The following is a 25,447-nucleotide window of genomic DNA, read 5'->3' on the forward strand; positions in this document are numbered from 1 at the left end:
TTCTCCACATTGTATATTTTAATTGTCTGTGGTTTTTAGGTCCTGATGGCCAATATGTTCTTATGTATATTGTAATAAAGAATTTCTATTTTTTGCAAGTTACTTACTGTACTTGGTGTCATTATTTTTCCCTTTTGGGAGATTTGATTTGTCTTCACATACAGTTATAGGTATTTATTGTCTGTTTTTCCTTGATATGTGTGGACGTTTACTATAACGTTTATCGTTAGGTCTGGTTCTATATAGGTATTCATCGCAAAAAATTGATCAGTCCTGAAAGGGTTAATTCATTTCTAATGAAAAAAACTTTTGACCCCATGTGGGGTATTTCCGTACTCGGGAGAATTTGCTTTACAAAAATTGGTTGTTTATTTCTCCTTTATCCCTTGTGAAAATTAGAAAATGCAACATTTTAGTGGAAAAAATTTGTGATATTAATTTTCTCCCCCTTATTCTAATAAATTCTGCAAAAGACCCGTGGAGTCTAAATGCTCACTATACCCCTAGAAAAATTCCTTGAGGGGTGTTTCCAAAATGGGGTAACTTGGGGGGTTTCCACTGTTTTGGTCCCTCCAGGGCATTGCAAAGGCGGCATGGAACCGAAAAACAATCCAGCAAAATCCGTGCTCCAAAATCCAAATGGCCCTCCTTCCCTTCTGAGCGCTGCCATGGGTCCAATCAGCAGTTTATTACCACATATGGGGTATTGTCGTAATCAGGAGAAAATGCTTTACAAATGTTGTGATTCATTTTTTCATTTATTCCTTGTAAAAATTTTACATTTCTATGCTTTTTCAGAAAAAAAGATTTTCATTTTTACAGACTAATTCCAATATATTTAGAAAAAAACCTGTGTAGTCAAAATGCTAACTATACCCCTAGATAAATTCCTTGATAGGTGTAGTTTCCAAAATGGGGTCACTTTTGGAGGGTTTCTGTAAAGGATCTGCCAGGCACTGCTTCGGGGTTAATTCCCAGAATTAATCAGTCAACACCTGAGTGTACATCCCTGAGACAGACACCAGCTTCCTCCACTCAGGCTGGCAGGCTTAGGAGTGGGAGAGCCTATCGCAACCTGGCCAGACTCAGCTAGCTCCCGCCCTCGGTCTATTTAAGCCTGCTCTTCCTGTCCATCTGTGCTTGTGAATTCTTTCCTTGAGGTTTCCTGGCTCAGCTACAGCTCCTGCTACTTTTTGATCCTGCTCCATACAGACCCCGGCTTACCGACTACTCTTCTGCTTTTCGCTTTGTACCTCGCACTCTCCTGGCTTGACTCGGCTCGTTCACTTCTCTGTTGCTCACGGTGTTTCCGCGAGCAACTGCCCATTTCCCTTGCTTGTATTCCCTTGTTTGTTTGTCGTGTTTGTCATGCACTTACTGAGCGCAGGGACCGCCGCCCAGTTGTACCCCGTCGCCTAGGGCGGGTCGTTGCAAGTAGGCAGGGACAGAGTGGCGGGTAGATTAGGGCTCACTTGTCCGTTTCCCTACCCCCCCACCATTACAGTTTCCCCTGTTTTGGTCCCTCCAGGGTGTTGCAAACGCGACATGGAACCGAAAACCAAACCAGCAAAATCCGTGCTCCAAAATCCAAATGGCGCTTCTTCCATTCTGAGCCCTGCTCTGGGTCCAATCAGCAGTTTATTACCACATATGGGATATTGGCGTAATCGGGAGACATTGCTTTACAAATGTCGGGGTGCATTTTCTTTATTATTTCTTGTAAATATTAAACATTTCTATGTTTTTTCAGAAAAGAAGTAGATTTTCATTTTTGCAGACTAATTCTAACAAATTTAGCGAAAAACCTGTGGGGTCAAAATGCCACCTATACACCTAGATAAATTCCTTGAGGGGTGTAGTTTCCAAAATGGGGTAACTTTTGGGCTGTTTCTACTGTTTTGGCACCACAAGACCTCTTCAAACCTGACAAGGTGGCTAAAATATATTCTAAAAAAAAGGAGGCCCAAAACACTAGGGCCACATGTGGGATATTTCTAAAAACTGCAGAATCTGGGCAATAAATGTTGAGTTGCATTTCTCTGGTAAAACCTTCTGTGTTACAAAAAAAAATGTATTAGAAATGAATTTCAGCAAAAAAAAGTAATAAATAAATTTCACCTCTACTTTGCTTTAATTCCTGTGAAACGCCTAAAACGTTAAAACACTTTGTGAATGCTGATTCGAATACCTTGAGGGGTGCAGTTTTCAAAATCGGGTAACTTCTGGGCATTTTCTAATATATAAGGCCCTCAAAGCCACCTCAGGACTGAACTGGTCGCTGAAAAAATAGCCTTTTGAAATTTTCTTTAAAATATGAGAAATTGCTGCTAAAGTTCTAAGCCTTGTAACGTCCTAGAAAAATAAAAGGCCGTTCTAAAAACGATGCAAACATAAAGTAGACATAGGGGAAATGTAAACTAGTAACTATTTTGTGTGGTATTACTATCTGTTTTACAAGCAGATACGTTTAAATTTAGAAAAATTAAATTTTTTTCTAAATTGTGGTGTTTTTCAGAAATAAATACCAAAATTATCGACAACATTTTTTCACTAACATAAAGTACAACATGTCACGAGAAAAAAAATCTCAGAATCGCTTGGATAGGTAAAAGCATTCCAACGTTATTACCGCATAAAATAACACGTCAGATTTGAAAAAATCGGCTGTGTCCTGAAGGCCAAAACAGGCTGGGTCCTGAAGGGGTTAAGTTTAGAAAAGCTCCCACAAATATGCTTCATAATGCCCCTACCATGTCCACATCTCCAGCACACATCAGACTAGGGAGGAAAAACTGAATGCAGTCAGACTGGAGTCTTGTAACCACCTGTTAAGTATTTGATATCTTTTCTCCTGAATCCTACTGGATAAGAGATCTTCTGTGATAACAAAAAGGCCTTATCCCAGACGGATGCGGAAATGGTTTCACCATGTTCACCTTCCCATTGAGAAAATATGAATCATTTTTTTGTACATTATTAAAAATTGTATTTAACTATTTTTTACCTTTTTCTTTTTAGTCCCCCTAGCAGGCTTGAACAAGCTTTTGTTTGTTTGAAGGTACAATACACTGCCTCTGTCACCCAGTTTGATCATCAATCTAATATATACTCCTTTCGATTACACACATCAATAGACAAATAATGCACAAAACGTCCTATTTATTCATGGGAGCATTGCTATATGAACATCAAATAGATCTATTAACAATTCATTTGAATTAGCGCAAATTGTATATTACTCCCTAGCTAAAAGGTATGTACAGCGCAGTGAATTACGTTGGCACTACATAAATGAGAAAAATAAAAAGTAAGAGGAGGGGTATATTTAGGCTGGGTTCACACAGTTTTTTGCAGGAGGAAAATTTTCTTCTGCCTGCACGCCGATTTTTGCGGAGTTATGCGCCAGCGGCCATTGAGTGATGCGGGCATAAAACGCCGCAAAATACGCTTTCTCTGCCTCCCATTGATGTCAATGGGAGGTCAGAGGCGTAAACGCCCGAAGATAGGGCATGACCCTTCTTTTTCCCGCGAGGCGGTTTTTTCTGCTCGTAAGGAATAAAACGCCTCCACCTCCCATTGAAATCAATGGGTGGCATTTTCGGCCCTTTTTTTGCGGTGCGGTTTCCGCGTCAAAAATATTGTCAAAAAATGTGTGTCTCTTTTTTTTATCCCTTGGCTCTGTCAACATAGCCGTAGGGGGGTTGGTTTTTGCGGGACGAGTTGATTTTTAATATCACTACTTAACCCCTTAACGACAAGGCCTATTTTGGCCTTAGTGACTAAGCAGTCTTATTTATTTTTCTCATCTTCACATTCCAAGAGTTACAACTTTTTTATTTTTCCGTCAACATAGCCGTATGAGGGCTTGTTTTTTGAGGGACGAGTTGTATTTTTTAATGCCACCATTTTTGGTGCATATATTATATTGATTAAAGTGTAGCTAAGCGTTTGAAAAACTTCTGACATGTCATAGTGACATGTCAGAAGTTTGGATTGGTGGGGGACCAAGAACGGAGACCCCCCCACCAATCACTAGAATAAAGCAGCTGAAGCACTCGTGTGAGCGCTCAGCCACTTCCTGTCAGTTCGGCTTTTTCCAGAAATAAATGTATTGTGTACGGACTAAATAGAAAGCTTATGAGCCTGTACTCCGATACATCGGCTTTCCAGAAAAAGCCGAGCGGACGCGTAGCGGCTGAGCGCTCACACGAGCGCTTCAGCTGCTTCGTTCTACCGATTGGTGGGGGTCTCAGTGCTGGGATCCCCACCAATCCAAACTTCTGACATGTCACTATGACATGTCACAAGTTTGTCAAACATTTAGCTACACTTTAACTTTTATTAAACTTTTTTTTGGGAAGGGAATAGAAAAAAAACAAACAAAAAAAAACAATCAAACGCTATTCCAGCATTGCTTTTCGCGTTTTAAATTTATGTTGTTCACTATGTGGCATAAATAACATGTTACCTTTATTCTATTGGGCGGCACGATTACGGCGATACCAGACATATAGGTATTTTACGTTTTACTACGTTTGCACAATAAAAAAACCTATAATAAATAATACATTTTTGCATCATCACATTCCAAGATCCGTAACTTTATTAGTTTTCTTTTGATATCACCATGTGAGGGCTTGTTTTTAATGGGATGAGGTGTCGTTTTTATCACTACTATTTTGGGGTACACGGGACTTATTGATTAACTTTTATTTTTTTAAGGGGTATGGAGAAAAAAACTGTGATTTTGGCGTTCTTTTTTTTGTACAGCGTACACCATGCGGTTGAATTGATTTGTTAACTTTATTTTCGTTACGATCACGGCGATACCATATATGTGTACTTTTCATGTTTTTTTTTTTACACTTTTATTAAATAAAACCACTGGTTTTAATTTTACTGTTCACCTTTTTTTTATCTTTTCAGAAACTTTATTTAACGTTTTTTGTAAAAAAAAACTTTAGTCCTACTAGGGGACTTCACCATGCAATCTTCTGATTGCTTATATAATGCTTTGGCATACTTAGTATATACCAAAGAATTATTGCCGGTCAGTGTAAAACAGGCAATCTATTAGGCCATGCTTCTGGGCAGAGTTTGCGTTCACGTGTTGCCGATGGGTGACAGAGGGAGCCCCCTTCTTCTGTCAAAAGATTTAAATGCCGCGGTCACTATTAACCGTGGTATTTAAGCGGTTAAATGGCTGGGATTGACGGTTTCTTCAATCACAGGCGTTGCAGCCGGGGTCCTGCGACGATCGTGCGGGCACAGCTTGTATATATGCACACCATAATGCGGGAAGGTGACCCTTCCAATGACGTGTATATTCTGAAACCATACATTTTTATATTTTTTTTCGTCAATGGAGTGGTTTGAAGACTTTTTTTTACAGGGCGAGCTGTAGTTTTCATTGGTACAATTTTGGTCACAGCCTGCTCCATACTCCGCCTCGGCAGCTGTGACGTACAATTACGTCACAGGTCGCTAAGGAGTTAATTATTATTAATATTTACTTTTCCTCCAAAGCAAAAGGCACTTTTTGCAACCGCTCTCCACTCTGGCCAAGAGATGAAGATCCTGTAGAGGGGACTCCCCTCTCTATCAATTCAGAATTCCCGAATAGGATGTATGAAAATAGATTTTTCTAAACTAGATAACCCCTTAAAGCTTGTTGCTACTCTTTAAATAGTTAACTTATTGCTTCAGGGAGTGATATTTTTTACCTACAAATTGTAAAATGAATGTACGGTAATGCCCCTAAACAACGGCAAATATGTAATACTGTAACTATTATAAAGACAGACATCTCCGCTCTCCCCTTAGTTCTTACAGCAATAGTTGAGCTTCGTCGCGATGCAGTTGGCGTGGATGGTAAAGAGGTAAGAGAAGAACTGGCATTGCATTCCTCTGAACTAAGATTTCCAGAAGCATCACTCAGGCCGCTGCTTATGGAACTGCTCTCATCCCAACTGTAAAAATAAAACAAGTATAAAGTTCTAAGTAAAAGCAATTTGTGCAATGCATCAGAATGACATTTTTTTCAGAGAATTAAACGGTTGGTGAACTGAAAATTAAAGTCTGTAAAAGCATTTATTTCAATATTTGTCATTTCAGTCACAAGAGGAAAAATAATATAATATTTTTTATACACTTCCTAGTGCGTATCACTAAAACTTTAGGCCCTGTTATACACTGAGTTTTTTTGCAGGCAGATAAATCCTCTGCCTCATAATTCCTGAAGGAATTTTGAGGCAAATTTTTACCTGCCTGCACTCTTTGCTGCGTTTTTCACGTTTTTAGGCCACGGCCATTGAGCTCTGCAGGCAAAAAAACACCACGAAAATCACTTTCTCTGCCTCCCATTAATGTCAAATAGGAGGTTAGAGACGGAAACGACCGCAGAAAGGGCATGACAATGCTTTTTCGCCTGAAATCAATGGGAGGCACTATTGGCGTTTTTTTGGTGCGGTTTTCCGCAAAAAAACGTCTGTGTGAACAGGGCCTTAGGTGTAACTGAGATAATATAAGAATGGTGTACTCACAACATGGTGTTTTTACTTTAGAAATCCGAAAAATCAATGTTTTGGCCGGGGGTTATGGACATCTGCATGCCCCAAAGTTTCACTTGCCTACAATGGTACTGTTCCAGAGATTCCCATGCTGTCCTATTGAAGGCCACAGCTAAAACTCTGCTGGCAATGACAACCAGGCAACCATACTACATAGTCATGTGGAAAATAATCCAAGTGCAGCGGTTGGCAATAGGAGTATTTCCAATGTAGACTCTAAATTGGCTAAGGGAAGGTAGAGCAGAGGATTTATGAAGTAGACCATTCAGAAAAGTGAAACTGCGAGAATGAAATCCATAACACTGGCCATAAGCTGTATTTTCAGTTTTTGCCACAACTTCTATGCTAAATGAAAATACATTCACTTTCAAGGTTAAACACCTATTAACCTTCAAATCATATGCTTTCATCACATTTTAGATTGTAACAACAGATCAAATGAAGACAACATATGTACCTAAAGTACTATTAGCAGGTCTTTTAATATGTGGACAATCGATAAGCAAAAAGTATGAAAGTTGTTAGCGGTCGCACAAGATTTAAAAAAAACAAACGGTCATAATAGTCGCAACACTTAGCCACAGTATTCTGTTAGGGCCTGATCACATCACCATTCGCTTTCCGTTAGGGGTTCCGTTGGAGGTTTCCATCAGGTGAACCCCGCAACGGAAAGTCAAACTGAAACCACAGCTTCCGTTTCCGTCACTATTGGCATCAATGGTGACAGAAATATTGCTAATGATTTCCGTTCGTCACCATTCCGGCAGGTTTCCGACGGAATCAATAGCGGAGTCGACTGCGCTATTGATTCAGTCTGTAAAATGTAAACCTGCCGGAATGGTGACGAACGGAAACCATTAGCAATGTTTCCGTCACCATTGATACCAATAGTGACGGAAACGGAAGCTGTGGTTTCAGTTTGACTTTCCGTTGCGGGGTTCACCCGACGGAAACCTCAGACGGAACCCTGGAACGGAAAGCCAACGCTGATGTGAACAGGCCCTTATTCAATTGTAACTATTGTGATGTTGAAAATGTTTCATTAGTTTTCTTGCATTAAATTGAATAAAAACGTAACAAAAAAGAAAAAAGGGTCTGCTTTTTTTTTCAGAAGGAACACCAGCTCATTCATGGGTTGTGCCTGGTACTGCAGCTCAACCCATATCAAACACAGGCCAGGGACAAGAGTGGTGCTGGCAGGCAACAGGATATTCTACAGCAGTAGGGATGTCACGATACCAGAATTTGGACTTCGATACAGATACTTCGTGTAGTAATGTGATTTCGATACCAAAACGATACTTTACCAACAGTAATAAAAAAAGTTCTTCCATTTTGTGATGTGAGGCGTGTGATGAATTTTGAATGTGCCTCACACTAATAGTAATTAACCCCATAATGTTTCTCTGTCATAATGGGTTAATGTGTAAGGTACATGATGGGGTTAATTACTATTAATGTGAGGCACATGGAGGTTAAATTCATCACACGTTAAGCCCCACAATAAGTGATAGAAAGCAGTTTTTCTTTTATTTCTTTTTACAGCGTACTCATCATAAATGATGCAAAAAATTGTTGCGCAGGTTATTACGGCCGCGCCAATACCGAATGTGTATATTTTATGTATTGAGACTTATTTTAATGTTTATTGTAAAAAATGGGTATGTGTATTTTTTTAATTTAATATTACTTTATGTTTACACGTTATTTTTAAACTTGAATGTACTGACATATATCTATATGCCAGTACATTAGTCTGTGTATTGATAGTACACAGGCAGTGTACTAAGTGTACTAAGTATGCCCTAACAGGAAATATGGTAAGACAGCCCTGGGGTCCTTCAATGGACCCTGGGCTGTCTGCCCATATATGGTATGTCCCTCAATCGCGTCACAAGGATTCCTGTAATGCGATCCAAGGTTACTGGTTACTGTGATCACGGTTACCGAGGTTTTCACAAACAGTGACATTCCCAACAAGCTCTGCATTATTAGAAATGACCAGATCCAACAGAGCTTCACCTCTAGTCGGGTGTTCCACTAACTGGCCCATAAAATTTTCTTTCAACAGGTTGAGGAAATGTCTCTCCTTTGCAGTTGAAGCCGAACCATGACACCAATTAATATCCCGTTAATTAAAATCTCCCATTATCACTACAGTACCCGCCTGTGCAGCCTGCTCCATCTGTTTATATAGCTGAACTTCCATCTCCTCAGTTATATTGGGGGTTCTATAGATTACACCAAAAGTAATTTTTTCAGTTTACCTCCCTTTGTAATTCCGTCCACAAGGTTTAAACCTCCTCACAATCTTCACCCTCTAATGTCTCATTCACACTCACCTTCATATCGCTTCTCACATACAGACATATACCACCACCTTTCCTATTCGCCCTGTCTTTCCAAAAAAGTGTTAAACCCTGTAGATTTACAGCCCAGTCATGAGAAGAGTCTAGCCATGTTTCAGCAACACCAACTATATCTATATTTTCTTCCAGTACCAAGGCCTCCAGCTCCCCCATTTTGCTTGCTAGACTTCTTGCATTTGTAAACACACACTTTAACTTGCCTTTAAATGTTTCACTTTCAGTGTCGGAAATGTGATATGACATTATTTGGGCTTTTTTATTTTCACTTCTGTTTTGTAACGAAAGGATCTCCTTATATTGTTGCCTAGTCCTCTCCCCATCGTCTGTTTCTCCCCCCCCCCCACCAATATAGTCTGACCCCTCTCTAACCTAACTGCCACTTTATTTTCTACATTGGCCTCCCTCCTCAGCCCTAGTTTAAATACTCCGCCACCCCAGCTAGAATTCTCTCCCCCAGCTCAGCGGACCCCCTTCCATTTAGGTGCAAATCATCTGCAGAATACAGTTTGTACCCCAATGAAAAGTCAGCCCAATGCTCTAGGTACCAAAAGCCTTCTCCTCTACACCAAGACTTCAGCCATGCATTTAACTTCCTAAGCTCCCGCTGTCTTTCCTGTGATGTGCATGGCACAGGCAGTATTCCTGAGAATACAACCTTGGAGGTCCTTCCCTTCAGCTTGTATGGCAATAAAATTTTGGGCTATATGACAAATACCTTGAAAATACAGAGCTTTGCCTGGTAACTAATTAAGGAACACAGCGCTGATTTTGTCCTCTTTACAAAGGACCAGGGACATTCATTGAGTGTGGAAAAAAGAAGGTTCCGACATCAATATAGGAAAGGGTTCTTTACAGTTAGAGTAGTCAAACTATGGAATGCCCTACCCCAAGAGGTAGTAATGGCAGATACTATGTCAGCATTTAAAAAAAGTCTTGATGCTTATTTACTGACAAATGGCATTGAGGATTACAATTAAGCAATGAATGACGTGTAATTTATTGAGAAAGGTTGAACTTGATGGACCTGTGTCTTTTTTCAACCTTTGTAACTATGTAACAGTGGCACCTAGGCCATCTGCTGTGCTCGCAAGTGTCTCTTTGTTTTGCAGGATTGAACTGCGAAACGAGTCTTAAAGCGGTAGGCCTTATGCTAGTTTACCCCCCAATGCTTGTTCCTGGGAGAGTTTGTTGTATGAGTATGCTTTATTTGCAAAAAACATGAAATGTGTGAACCAGTGGCGTAACTACCACTGTAGCCGTCATAGCGGCTGCTACAGGGCACACAGGATGAGGGGGCTCGTGCCACCCGGCCCAACACATAACAGTACGTGCTGGGCGGCCTAATTCCCGGTGACGTCGCTAGCACCGGGCATCTGGGGCCCCAGGCGGATGCCAAGTTAATTGTATCTGCGTCCTTGGGACGCAGATAAAATTGAACACTATTGCAGGGCAGGGAGCTCACGCCCTGCTCGGCTGTTTACTAGGCTACAGGCCACGTTAGACCTGCAGCCTGTAAGGCGCTGGGGCAGGGTACCTGCGCAGGCCGGCGTGATCATCACACTGGCCTACGCAAGGGTCTTGTCTCAGGCTGCTGTGGAGCAGCTCCATTCATTGCGGGAATGGGGTTAGGTGAGTATAAGTTTTTTTAATTTGTTTGGGGTAGCGCTATGTGCAAGGGAGGGCTCCCGGGGCTGTGTGGCACTATGTACAAGGAGGGGTGGGTATGTGACACTATCTACAAGGGGGGGCTATGTGGCACTATCTAGAAGTGGAGTTATGCGACACCATCTACAAGTGGAGGTATGTGGCACGATTTACAAGGGGGGGCTATGTGCCCCAATGTACAAGGTGGGCTATGTGCCACTATGTACAAGGTGGACTCTGTGGCACTATGTACGAGGGGGGTTGTGTGTGGCAATATGTACAAGGGAGTTGTGTGTGGCAATATCAACAAGGGGAGTTGTGTGTGGCACTATGTACGAGGGGGATGTGTGTGGCACTGTCACGTTGCGGGTTTGTGGACCCACTAGGCGGTACCGCCGTAGAGGGGAGGCAGCTGGCCAAAGAACAGGGAATCCCAGTAACACAATGTCCCGCAAAAGGGTACCTCGATAGTCCAGACAGTGGCCGCAGCTCTGGTACAGATAGAGATGGGTGCAGCAGGTAACGCCGAAAGTGGCAGATGACACAGGTGCCGCAGGTTGCGCCAGACGTGGCACATTCCCCTGGCCAAGGCAGATGACACTTATCGTGGCAGATGACACAGGACGTGGCGGATGACACAGAAGCCGCAGGTTGCGCCAGACTTAGCGAATTCCTCCAGACGTGGCAGATGACAGAGGACGTGACACGACTCCGACATTAATAGGCACAGGAACAAGAACAGCACAGGATACAGGAACAGGTAACAAGGCACGGGTAACAACAGGAACGGGAAACACTAAGGGACCATTTGCAAGACAGACTTGGGATAACTAACAATGCTCAGGCAAGGATCAGTAGGGCTGGGCCCTTCTGATAGACCAGGAAATCATGGGCAGTTGATGATGATTTCCTGATATACGTTCGCTGGCCCATTAAGGCCGAGCACGAGCGTGCGCGCGCACCCTACGGGACACAGCAGAACGGAGCGGAAGTGAGCGCTGTAGTCTCCTAGGAAGGAGATGGGGACCAGCGCTCACGAATTCACGGCTGCGGGCGTCGGGAGGTGAGTAAACCCGACGGCCCGTGGCCATGGACGTTACAGTATCACCCCTCTTACGCCCCGTCTTCTTGGGGCCAAAGCGAGAGAGGAATTTTTTCTCTTCTGGCTCCCAGGACCTCTCCTCAGGACCAAACCCTCTCCAGTCCACCAAATAGAAAGTTCTTCCTCCTACCCTTTTGCAGTCCAGGATCTCCCTAACCTCGAATATATCAGAAGAACCGCTGGGAGTAACTGTGGAACTAGAAGTCTTGCTGTAGCGGTTCAGGACCACGGGTTTCAGGAGGGACACATGAAAGGAGTTTGGGATTCTGAGGGTAGGAGGCAGGGTAATTGTAACTTACTGCAGCTTATAGGAGACAGAGTTTATCTGTTGCAGAATCTTGAAAGGACCAAGGAACCTGGGGGCAAACTTGTATGAGGGCACCTTTAAACGAATGTTCCGGAAGGCAGTGTTACAGCAAGAGCTGGAGGGGAGAGTGAGAGATCATCCTTGTCCTCATGCTCTCCTCACTCCAGCTCTTGCTGTAATACTGTCCGTAGCCGATTGGGCAGTGTCACAGCCATAGTAACACGCCCCCTTGCCATTACACGCCCCGTTGACTGTTCAGGGGGTTATTTAAATATCGGGCGCCAAATATAACGGCACAGATATCTAAATAACGGAGGAAGGCAGAAAAAAAATGTAAAGTGTCCCAGGGTTCATGCAGCCCTGCTCATTACATGCTGCACTAAGCTGCACATCACCCTGATTGATTTATTGACAATTCAGTAAATCTGCTCACTGGTTGTCCGCCCCAGAAATATACTGTGGACAGGAAACCAAAGGACGACTCGGCTAGCTGGAAGATCTGATGGCACAGAGACATGATAAGTGGAGCCCTTGAACCATACTGCCTGTTTATATAGGCTACCACTGTGGAATTGTCCAAGTATATTTTTATATTCCGATTCCTGATCACTGGTAAAGACATAGCCCCCTGTCCCAAGGCCTCTGAAGTAGAAGGGAATCTGCATGGGCTCATAAACCATCCGGGGCCTAGAATCTACGGTAAGATTTGAAAATAAAAAAATAGAAAACAAATTTTACCGGTGACCTTCTTTCTTTCAAATTCTTTGGGCTCACCCACCAGGCTAGAGATTGCATTGCCTGAGTGGGCCAGCTTATCTGATAATCCAATCCATGATATTGGACCCATTCCATCCCCGGAAGACATGCTGTTATCAAATCCAAGACTGACATTGCCTCCCTCAAAGAGACCCTCTCTGCAGATAACAAGCTCTAAACTCTTGATATGACTTGATGGGCTGTCTGAAGGGGAATATATATGAGTTAGGTCCAGAATTCTTTGGACAGTGACAAGTTTTGGCATTTTAGCGGTTTACCAAACCATTAAGAATATATAGTTAAATAAGCAATATGGGCTTAAAAGTGCAGACTCTCAGCTTTAATTTGAGGGTATTCACATCCTAATTTGATGAAGGGTTTAGGAATTACAACTCTAATATGTAGCTGCCTCTTTTTCAAGGAACCAAATGGTAATTGGACAATTATCTCAAAAGCTATTTAATGGGCTGCTCCCCTGTTAATCCATTATCAATTAAGCAGGTAAAAGGTCTGGAGTTGATTCCAGTTGTCGCATTTGCATTTCGAAGTGGTTGCTGTGAACCCACAACATGAGGTCAAAGGAGTTTTCAATGCAAGTGAAACAGACCATCGCTAGACTGAAAAAAAAAAAAAAAAAAAAGAATAAATGCATCAGAGACACAGCACAAATGTTAGGAGTGGCCAAATCAACAGTTTGGTACATTCTTAAAAAAAGGAGCGCACTGGTGATCTCACAAACTCCAAAAGGCCTGGACGTCCACAGAAGACAACAGTGGTGGATGATCGCAGAATCCTTTCCATGGTGAAGAAAAACCCATTCACAACATCTACCCAAGTGAAGAACACTCTCCTGGAAGTGGGTGTATCAGTATCTAAGTCTACCATAAAGAGAAGACTTCATGAGAGCAAATACAGAGGGTTCACCACAAGGTGCAAACCATTAATCAGCCTCAAAAATAGAAAGGCCAGATTAGACTTTGCCAAACAATATCTAAAGAAGCCAGCTCAGTTTTGGAACAGCATTCTTTGGACAGATGAAACTAAGATCAACCTGTACCAGAATGATGGGAGGAAGAAAGAAGGGAGAAGGCTTGGAACGGCTCATGATCCAAAGCACACCACATCCTCTGTAAAACATGGTGGAGGCAGTGTGATGGCATGGGCATGCATGGCTGCCAAAGGCACTGGGTCACTAGTGTTTATTAACTCCTTACCGCACCAGGGCGCACCGGTACGTCCTGCATTGCAGTGCTTTAAGGCACCGGGACGTACCGGTGTGTCCTGGCTAAAAACGGTCACCCTGTCAAAGGACAGGGTGACAGAACTGTGCAGTCAACTGTTTATAACAGTTGATCGGCACAGTAAGATGGCAGGGGACAAATAACAGTGGTCTCCTGCCGGTGATCGCTGTGATTGGTCAGTCACAGTAGACTGACCAATTACAGCTCCATGAGGTGGTGTATGTGATGGTGCTGGCTCAGAAGCTGAGCCAGCGCTATCACTACCGGGTATCGGCTGTCCGACACCCCGCTGTAACGGCCAGGACCGGAGCTAGGCTTCGATCCGGCCGAATAACTCCTTAGATGCAGCGATCGCTGCATCGAAGTGTCTTCTAGTCTGTCGGCAACCATGATAGTTGCCACGGGCTCGGGTGTCAGCGGTTTGTCACAGCTGACATCGTGCTCTAACGGCCAGGACCGGAGCTAGGCTCCAATCTGGCCGATTAACCCCTTAGATGCAGCTATCGCTGCATGTAAGTGATTAGATCGCACCCTATGGTTGCTAATGGCAACCATCGGCACCCGCGGGGGTTCCGATGGTTGCTATGGCAACCGTAGACTAACAATCGCTTCCTAGTACAGAAGCCTATTAGGCCCTGACGGGAGGAGAAGCCTAATGGGCTTACGGTCAGTGAATAGCTGACAGCTCTAATACACTGCACTATGTAGGTAGTGCAGTGTATTAGAATAGCGATCAGGGATTCAAGCCCTCAAAGTTCCCTAGTGGGACGACAAAAAAAAAAAAAGTTAAAACAAGTTAATAAAAATGTTTTAAAAAAGTTAAAAAAAATAAATTTGATGTTAAAAAAAACTATAACAGCCTTTTTTCCTCTATAATAAGTCTTTTATTATAGGAAAAAATGAAAAATATTTTAAAAAAGTACACATATGTGGTATCCCCACGTCCGTAACGACCCGAACTATAAAAATATCACACTATTATACCGGCACGGTGAATACCATAAAAATTTTTAATAAAAAACGATTCCAGAATCGCTGTTTGTTAGTCACTACCCCTCGCAAAACAGAATACACAGCTTTTTTGACGGAAAAAAAACGCGGCTCTCAGAATATGGTGACACAAAAAATTTATTATTTTAAACAAAAGTGATTTTATGGTGCAGACGCTGCAAAACATAAGAAAAACTATATACATATGGTATCGCCATAATCGTACCGACCCGGAGAATAAAGTAAAATTGTCATTCATAGCGCATGGCAAACACCGTAAAAAAAAAAGAATAAAAAACATCAGAATTGCTGGTTTTTGGTCACCTTGCTTGCCAAAAAAAAAATGAAATAATAAGTGATCAAAAAAATCGCCTGTACCCCAAAATGGTACCAATGAAATCTACAGATTGTACCACAACAAATAAGCCCTCACATAGCTCCAGTGGAGAAAAAATAAAGAAGTTCTGGCTCTCAGAATATGGCGACACAAAATGTGCAGTGTTCCAAAAGCGGATAATATCTGGCATCATTTATCAATGCGACACTGGCCACAGATCTATGAAATATTATTTATTTACCCCATTATTATACCCTCTTATTATGCCCTGATCTACCCCGCGCAGCTTACATATGCCCCCACATTATAATCTGAAATACCAGCAAAACCCCCAAACAAAACTACCACTAAGCAAAATGGCCAAATGGCTCTCCCTCCCTTCCTAGCCTTGCAGCATGCCCAAACAGCAGTTTACGTCCACATATATGGCATCGCCCAACCCCGGGAGAACCCGCTTAATAGTTTGAGGTATTTGTCTTCAGTGGCAAGAGCTGGGTACAACAAATTGTGCACTAAAATGGCATATACCTGTGGAAATTTGCAATTTTCACTTTGCACCATCCACTGAGCATTCATTTCTAATAGAAAAACAAAACCTGTATGGTCAAAATGCTCACTACACCCCTTAATAAAATGCCTTCAGGGGTGCAGTTTCCAAAATGGCGATCACTACTTGGGGGTTTGTTTTACTATTTGACCCCAGAGCCCTGCCATTGTGGGCTAATGCTGCGAAAATCACAAAAATAGGCCTCACATGCGCCTTTCACTCCTAAGCCCTGTCATATGTCCAGGCAAATGATAAATGCCTTGAGGGGTGTAGTTTACAAAATGGGGTCACTTCTCAGGGTTTTACACTCTACTCTGGTATCTAAGGGAGCTCTGCAAATGCGACATGGCGCCCGTACACCAGTCCAGCAAAATATGCGCTCTAAAAGCCAAATGGTGCTCCTTCCATTTTTAGCTCTGCCATGTGCCCAAACAGCAGTTTAGGGCCACACATGGGGTACTGCCGTACTCGGGAGAAATTGGGTAACAAATTGTGTGTTGTTTTTTTCTCCTATTACCCCTTGTGGGAAAAAAAATTGGGTGCAAATCTACATATTTTTGGGGAAAAAAATAAATTTTTCGTTTTCACTGCCTCATTCTAATACAATCTATGAAACACCTGTGGGATCAAAATGCTCACCCACACCCCTAGATGATTACCCTGAGGGGTATAGTTTCCAAAATGGAGTCACTTCTCAGGGGTATCTACTGTACTGGTACCTCAAGGGCTCTGCAAATGCGAGATGGCGCCAAAAAAACAATCAACCAAAATCTACATGCCAAGCAGCACTCCTGCCATTCTGAGCCCTGCCGTGTGTCCAAACAGCAGTTTATGACCACATATGAGGTATTGCCGTACTCTGGAGAAATTTCTTTACAATTGTTGGGGCGCTTTTTCTCCTTTATTCCTTGTGAAAATGAAAAAAATTCAACATTTTAGTGGAAAGAAATTCATTTTCACTGCATAATTCGAATAATTCAGCAAAAAAACTGTGGGGTCAAAATGCTCACTATACCGCTATATACATTCCACAAGGGTTGTAGTTTCCCAAATGGGGTCACTTTTGCAAATTTGCACTATTTTGGCCCCTCAGTGGCTCTTCAAATATGACATGGGGCAGCAAACCATTCCAGCAAAACTTGAGCTCAAAAAGTCAAATGGTGCTCCATTCATTCTAAGCCCCACTGTGTGCCCAAACAGCAGTTTATTACCATATATGGGGTATTGCTGTGCTCAAAAGAGTTTGCTTTACAAATGTTGGGATGGTGTTTCTCCTTTATCTTTATAAACTTATTGTAAAAATGAAAAAATCTGAGCTAAATCTACATTTTATTAGAAAAAAATTTACATTTTCAATTTCACTGCATAATTCCCATAAATTCTGCAAAAACCGTGTGGGGTCAAAATGCTAACTATACCCCTACACAAATTCCTTGAGTAGTGTAGCTTCCAAAATGGGGTCACTATTGAGGAGTTTCCACTTATATGGTCCCTCCAGGGCTTTACATACGTGACATGGCACCGAAAACCATTCCAGCAAAATCTGCGCTCCAAAATCCAAGTGGGGCTCGTTCCCTTCCGAGCCCTGCCGTGGGTCCAAACAGCAGTTTATTACCACATATGGGGTAATGCCGTAATCGGGAGACATTGCTTTACAAATGTTGGGGTGCTTTTTCTCCTTTATTCTTTGTAAAAACTAAAACATTTTATGTTTTTTGAGAAAAAAATTAATTTTCATATTCACAGACCAGTTCCAATAAATTTAGCAAAAAACCTGTGGGCTCAAAATGCTAACTATACCACTAGAAAAATTCCTTGAGGGGTGTAGTTTCCAAAATGGGGTCACTTTTGGGGGGTTTCCACTGTTTTGCACCACAAGACACTAAATATATTCTAATAAAATAAAAGACCCCAACATCCTCTAGGTGCTTCTTTGCTTCCGTGGCCTGTGTTTCAGTCCATTAGTACACTAGGACCACATGTGGGATATTTCTAAAAACTGCAGAATCTGGGCAATAATTATTGAGTTGCGTTTTTCTGGTAAAACCTTCTGTGTTACAGAAAAAACTGTATTACAAATGAATTTCGTAAAAAAAACATGTAATTTGTAAATTTCACCTCTATTTTGCTTTATTTCCTGTGAAACACCTAAAGAGTTACAATAATTTCTGAATGCTGTTTTGAAAACTTTGAGCGGTGCAGTTTTTAAAATGGGGTGATTTATCTGGACTTACTAATATATAAGGCCCGAAAAACCACTTCAGAACTGAACTGGTCCCTGAAAAAATAGATTTCTGAAATTTAATTGAAAATTTGAGAAATTGCAGTTCCAAGCCTTGTAACGTCCTAGAAAAATAAAAGGACGCTCAAAAAACGATGCAAACATAAAAGTAGACATATGGGAAATGTAAACTAGTAACTATTTTGTGTGGTATTACTATCTGTTTTACAAACAGATACATTAAAATGTTGGGGTTTTTTACAAATAAATATTCAATTTAACGACCAAATTTTTTCAGTATCATAAAAGTACAACATGTCACGAGAAAACAATCTCAGAATCGCTTGGATAGGTAAAAGCATTCCGGAGTTATTACCAAATAAAGTAACACGTCAGATTTGCAAAATTCGGCTGTGTCCACAAGGCCAAAACAGGCTTAAACACTAAGGGTATGTTCACACGGCCAAATTTCAGACGTAAACGAGGCGTATTATGCCTCGTTTTACGTCTGAAAATAGGGCTACAATACGTCGGCAAACATCTGCCCATTCATTTGAATGGGTTTGCCGACGTACTGTGCAGACGACCTGTTATTTACGCATCGTCGTTTGACAGCTGTCAAACGACGACGCGTAAAAATACAGCCTCGGCAAAAGAAGTGCAGGACACCCAGCTTCTGGCAGTGCACAGACACACAGCGTGTTCTCGAGAGATCACGCTGTGATGTCACTTCCTGCCCCAGGTCCTGCATTGTGTCGGACGAGCGAGGACACATCGGCACCAGGCGACAGAGGCTACATCGACTTACCTGCAAACGCCGATGCTGCTGCAGAATCAACTGTAGCCTCTGTCGCATGGTGCCGATGTGTCCTCGCTCGTCCGACACGATGCAAGACCTGGGGCAGGAAGTGACGTCACAGCGTTAACCTCTCGAGAACACGCTGTGTGTCTGTGCACTGCCAGAAGCTGGGTGTTAACGAAGAGAAGTGGATGATGCTGATTCGTCAGCATCATACACTTCTATTCACAACGCCCAGCTAGTAAAACAAGTAAAAACGCCCAGATGTACACACACAATACACGCCCACTTGGACATAACTTTAAACACGCCCAGTTGTACTTAAGAAAGGCTCATTTTCATAAATATAAAAATACTCATAACTTGGCCAAAAATGCTTGTTTTTGAAAAAAAAAACAACTTTACTGTTATCTACATTGCAGCGCCGATCTGCTGCAATACGAGATAGGGGTTTGAAAATTTGGTGACAGAGCCTCTTTAAGACAGAAATACCCACAAACAAGCAACAGCTGAAGACAGCTGCATTAAAGACCTGGCAAAGCATCACAAAGCAGGAAACCCAGCGTTTGGCGATGCCCATGGGTTCCAGACTTCAGGCAGTCATTGCCTTTATACACCGTGTTCCAAATTATTATGCACATTGGATTTAAGTGTCATAAACATTTAATTATAAGTTTTTCAATTAAACTCATGGATGGTATTGTGTCTTAGGGCTCTTTGGATTATTGATTGTAATCAATCTCAGACACCTGTGATAATTAATTTTCCAGGTGTGCCCAATCAAAGGAAAACTACTTAAGAAGGACGTTCCACATTATTAAGCAGGCCACAGGTTTCAAGCAATATGGGAAAGAAAAAGGATCTCTCTGCTGCCGAAAAGCGTGAAATAGTGCAATACCTTGGACAAGGTATGAAAACATTGAATATTTCAAGAAAACTTAGGCGTGATCATCGTACTAAGAAAAGATTTGTGGCTGATTCAGAGCACAGACGGGTTCGTTCAGATAAAGGCATAATGAGGAAGGTTTCTGCCAGACAAATTAATAGGATTAGGAGAGCAGCTGCTAACATTCCATTGCAAAGCAGCAAACAGATATTTGAAGCCGCTGGTGCCTCTGGAGTCTCACGAACCTCAAGGTGTAGGATCCTCCAGAGGTTTGCAAGTGTGCATAAAGCTATTATTCGGCCACCCCTAAACAATGCTTACAAGCAGAAACGGTTGCAGTGGGCTCAGAAATACATGAAGACTAATTTTCAAACCGTGTTGTTTACGGATGAGTGCTGTGCAACCCTGGATGGTCCAGATGGATGGAGTAGTGGATGGTTGGTGAATGGCCACCATGTCCCAACAAGGCTGCGACGTCAGCAAGGAGGTGGCGGAGTCATGTTTTGGGCTGGAATCATGGGGAGAGAACTGGTGCCCTTTAGGGTCCCTCACGGTGTGAAAATGACCTCTGCTAAGTACGTAGAGTTTATGACTGACCACTTTCTTCCATGGTACAAAAAGAACAACCGTGCCTTCCGTAGCAAAATTATCTTCATGCATGACAATGCACCATCTCATGCTGCAAAGGATACCTCTGTGTCATTGGCTGCTATGGGAATAAAAGGAGAGAAACTCATGATGTGACCCCCATGTTCCGCTGACCTCAACCCTATTGAGAACCTTTGGAGCTTCCTCAAGCAAAATATCTATGAGGGTGGGAGGCAGTTCACATCAAAACGGAAGCTCTGGGAGGCTATTCTGATATCCTGCAAAGATATTCAAGCAGAAACTGTCCAAATAGTTACAAATTCAATGGATGCAAGAATTATGAAGGTGATATCAAAGAAGGGGTCCTATGTTAACATGTAACTTGGCCTGTTAATTTTCTTTTGATTAAAAGAGCTTTTGATTTCTGTAAATATGACCTACTGATGCTGCAAATTCAACAAATTACCATTTTAGTTCTCTTTACAACCTTTAAAATGTTTTGATCTCTGTTGTGCATAATAATTTGAAACAGTGCATTTTGAGTTTTTTACTTCTAAAAAACAAATCTGTTATCATTAGGAGTAGAGATGAGCGAACTTATGAAAAGTTCGGTTCGGCAGGTTCGCCGAATTTCGTGAAAAAGTTCGATTCGTAATCGAACTAGTTCTGACCGAACATGTAATACAAGAAAGCCCCTAAAAATCGTGTATAACACTGTTTAAAAGCCCTAGAAGCCCTGTATAACACTCTTAGGTCACTCATGAGTGTATCCAAGTACTTTTGAGCTGTCTTTAAGGCAAAGTTAGTGTCAAAGTTACGCCAACATGTATGGCTATAGGAAAACGGATGGGACACGGTGATAACTAACAGAAACCACTGCACTTGTGCATGTTGTATGCTTAATGCATTGTTAAAAAAGGTACAAAAATTAACCATTTTAGGCGGCTGATGCCTGCCAGGGTTCATACATATAAGGTGGTAAAAGAAGAAGCAATGGCTTTTGACAAGCCCTAAAAAAAATTACCCTTTATGGTGGCAGATGCCTGCCGGGGTTCTTCCATACATGGATGTAAAAGCAACAAGCAATGGCTTTTGACAAGCCCTCCAAAAATTGACCCTTTTTATTGGCAGATGCCTGCCGGGGTTCATCCATACATGGATGTAAAAGCAACAAGCAAAGGCTTTTGACAAGCCCTCCAAAAATTGACCCTTTTTATTGGCAGATGCCTGCCGGGGTTCTTCCATACATGGATGTAAAAGCAACAAGCAATGGCTTTTCACAAGCCCTCCAAAAATTTACCCTTTTTATTGGCAGATGCCTGCCAGGGTTCATCCATACAAGGATGTAAAAGCAACAAGCAAAGGCTTTTGACAAGCCCTCCAAAAATTGACCCTTTTTATTGGCAGATGCCTGCCGGGGTTCTTCCATACATGGATGTAAAAACAACAAGCAATGGCTTTTCACAAGCCCTCCAGGCCTGCTTGTAGCAGACGGCAGTGGAGGTGTATTGGTGGTAGTAGCGGTAGCCAACACAGACAGCAAAGGTGGTAGACTGGTAGTAGCAGCACATTAAAAAAAAGAGACTGGACGACAGTCACAGGACAAAGCCCTGTGGTGGGGCAGGCCTGCTTGTAGCAGACGGCAGTGGAGGTGTATTGCTGGTAGTAGAGGTAGCCAACACAGACAGCAAGGGTGGTAGTAGTAGTAGCAGCACATTAAAAAAAGAGACTGGACGACAGTCACAGGACAAAGCCCTGTGGTGGGGCAGGCCTCAGGCCTGCTTGTAGCAGACGGGCGGCAGTGGAGGTGTATTGGTGGTAGTAGAGGTAGTCAACACAGAGAGCAAGGGTGGTAGTAGTAGTAGTAGCAGCAGCACATTAAAAAAAGAGTGGACAGGACAGAATCCCATAGTAGCAGGCGGCAGCGGCAGCAGCAATGTCAGATCTAATCAGTGGCATCAGGCACAGGGGTTTTGAAATCCTCACCGATCCACGCTTGATTCATTTTCAGAAACGTGAGATTTTCCAAGCTGTTGGCGGACAATCTTGTTCGCTTAGGGGTGACGAAGCCCCCTGCCGCGCTGAATACCCTCTCTGACGCTACACTGGAGGGTGGACAAGACAGTACACCCATGGCAAACTGGGCCAGTTCTTGCCAATGATCCAATCTGCTGAACCAGAAGTCCATGTGGTCTGGGATCAGCATTTCTGACGGAGAACCTGGTTGTTTAGGTGCTGCACCTGGTGATGGTGCACATCCCTTTGGTGACTACGATGTGTGTCAGGTCGGGGTATTGGATGTAAAATTGTTGTCATCATATTTTCCAAACTGAATTGGCTGCTGCTGCCGCCTATTGCAGAGGTAGCTCTGCCAGAGGCGGTGGAACTATGAGACAGTGGGGAGCGGAGAGTGGCCCCCCGGTCAGACATGCTTGCAGCAGGTGTTTGTCGTTTGAAAGCCGTGACAAGCTGGCTGCATAGCTTCTCTTGATAATAAGCCAATTTTGCTTCCCTCTCGGAAGGCGCAAAAAACTCCACCATTCTGGCTTTATACCGAGGGTCTAAAAGTGTGGCTATCCAGTACTCATCTCTTTGCTTCATGCTAACAATACGACAGTCAGCGCGCAAGTAACGAAGCATACAGCTAGCCATCCTGGCCAGCATTTCAGAGGGCCCGGTTGGTTCCATCTCTGCCCCATACTGCCATGGTTGTCCATCATCAAGGTCGTCGTCAGACTCGTCATCACCACCATCGCTGTCATGTTGTGAGGCTGCCTCGTCCCCTATCCCTTCCTGTGATTCCATCTCCAAATCCAGCTCCTCTTCAGGTCCTGTTTCCTCATCCTCATCCTCCTCCTCCTCAACACCCATAGCCAGATGTGATCCTTCCTCCATCCTTTGCTGAATCATCGCTGTGAGCGTTTGCTCAATAATGAATATCAGCGGCATAACATCGTTCATTCCGCTAGCGTCACGGCTCACAAATCGTGTGGCCTCTTCAAAGGGCCTCAAAACACGACATGCGTCTCTAACCAGCTGCCAGTGCCTGAGCTCGAAATTACACTGGCTCCAAACGCTGCCCGTCTGCTGCATCAGGAAATCATTCACGGCTTTCCGCTGTTCGTACAGACGGTCCAACATGTGCAGGGTGGAATTCCAGCGTGTTGGAACGTCGCAAATCAGGCTGTGTTCTGGGAGATTGTTTTGACGCTGCAAGTCCAGGAGGGCGTGCTTAAATGCATACGAACGTTTAAAGCGGACGCAAAGCCTCCTGGACATGGCCAGCACACCCTTCAAACCAACATATGACTTTAAGAAGCGTGTTATGACCAGATTGATCACATGTGCCATGCAAGGAGCGTGTGTCAGGTGACAAAGACGCAGTGCAGCTACAACGTTCTTGCCGTTATCAGAGACAACATTGCCCAGTGTGAGTTTCAGAGGAGACAGCCAGCGTGCGATTTTCTCCTTGATGCACAGCAGCAGCTCCTGCCCTGTGTGGCTTTTCTCGCCCAGGCTCAGCAGGTGTAAGACAGCGTTGTGGCGCTTCACCTTGCACCTATGAAAAGAGGAGGGAGGAGGAGTGGAAGATACGCTGTGTCCTGTCGGGGACGGGAAGACCTCCAAAGAGGAAGGCAAGGAGGAGTAGGAGGATGGTAGGCGCCTGGTGTCCGGAGTTGAACCAGAAAGATACAAGCGTGGAGGTGGTAATGCCTGGCATTGCTGCGGTGGTGCATCGGACTGCAAAATATTGACCCAGTGGGCCGTGAAAGACATGTACTGTCTCTGCCCATAGTTGCTGCTCCACGTGTTGACGGTGGCATGTACCCTGCTGCACACGGATAATTGCAAGGACTGGCACACCTTTTCCTCCACATGCTTGTGCAAGGCAGGGACAGCTGTTTTGGAGAAGTAATGTCGGCTAGGTATTCGCCACCTAGGCTGAGCGCACGCCATCAATTGCTTGAAGCCGGCGTAGTCGACCAGGTGGTACGGCAGCGACTGCACCACCAACCACTCAGCCAGGTGTGAATTAAGCCGCACGACAAGTGGATGACTGGGTATATATTGTTGCTTATTGGACAACGATTCTGTAATGGATAACTGACGGGACGTAGGAGGAGCACTAGATGACAGTGATGATGATGATGACAACAACATGGTGGATAAGGCCTGGCTACTACTTAGATGACAGGGACTCGGAGCAGCAGTTGCAGCTGCAGAGGGGTCTTCATTAGATGTACATGAAGATGGTGGGGCATGTCGATTGTCCCACATGGCCTTGTGATGCCGCTCCATGTGTTTACGTAGAGCGGTAGTTCCTACATTGCTGCCCTGCCCACGCCTTACTTTCTGCTTGCAGATACGGCACTGTGCCATGTTTTCGTCCTCCGGGAAGGTACAGAAAAATTGCCACACGGCAGAGTACCGTAAAGAGGTAGTACCACGTCCACCACCACCCGAGCTTGCCCCTTGTCTGGCAGGCTTTTTTCGGGAGCCGTCACCGGCTCCTGAGCTGACCCTACCGCTGCAACGTTTTGCAGATTGACTTCTGCCCCTACCTCGGCTTGGCTGTTTATCACGGCCAGTGCCGCCACTACTACCCTCCTCCTCTGATCCCGTCATCACCTCGTCCCCACGTCCTGTCTAAAACAACATCATCATCATAGCCTTCCTCATCATCCCCGCCACTTCTGTCACTGTGTTTTGAATGTGATGTGACATCATGGCGGGCTCCATGCCCCCCCTCATTACTGCGTCGGCCACCGCGGCTACCAACACCCCCACTACCGCAGCTATGCGTCTCGGACACTGCTTCCACCTCCACCACCGCCGCAACACACTCCGTTGGCTGACTCGCGGAAAACAAATCATCATCATCACTATGTTGTTCAGTATCTTCCTTCGCACCCGAGGAGATGTCTCTTAGGACTCTCAGGAAAGATGGCTTCCCGCTAGGAAGGGGGAGCGAAGACATAGATGATGGAATGGAAACGCTAGAAATACCTATATCACTACTGTCACTGTGCCAAGGAACTGTAGAGGATCTGGAATCCAACGAAACCTGGCTTGAAGCCAGATTGGCAGAGT

General features: G+C 43.6%; 1 protein-coding gene across 7 annotated transcripts in view; it reads right to left on the bottom strand.

Annotated features, from left to right (window-relative positions):
• The window catches only part of NAV1 (neuron navigator 1), a 735,938-nt gene that overhangs the window by 471,021 nt on the left and 239,470 nt on the right, over window positions 1-25,447 (bottom strand). For all 7 annotated transcript variants that reach the window (XM_075853621.1, XM_075853615.1, XM_075853622.1 and 4 more), the window contains one exon: window positions 5,831-5,969. In XM_075853621.1, coding sequence (XP_075709736.1) covers window positions 5,831-5,969 — 139 coding nt within the window. The remainder of the gene's footprint in view (window positions 1-5,830; window positions 5,970-25,447) is intronic.

The sequence above is a fragment of the Rhinoderma darwinii genome, chromosome 2 (assembly GCF_050947455.1).
Source record: "Rhinoderma darwinii isolate aRhiDar2 chromosome 2, aRhiDar2.hap1, whole genome shotgun sequence".
In the NCBI taxonomy this organism is placed as follows: Eukaryota; Metazoa; Chordata; class Amphibia; order Anura; family Rhinodermatidae; genus Rhinoderma; species Rhinoderma darwinii.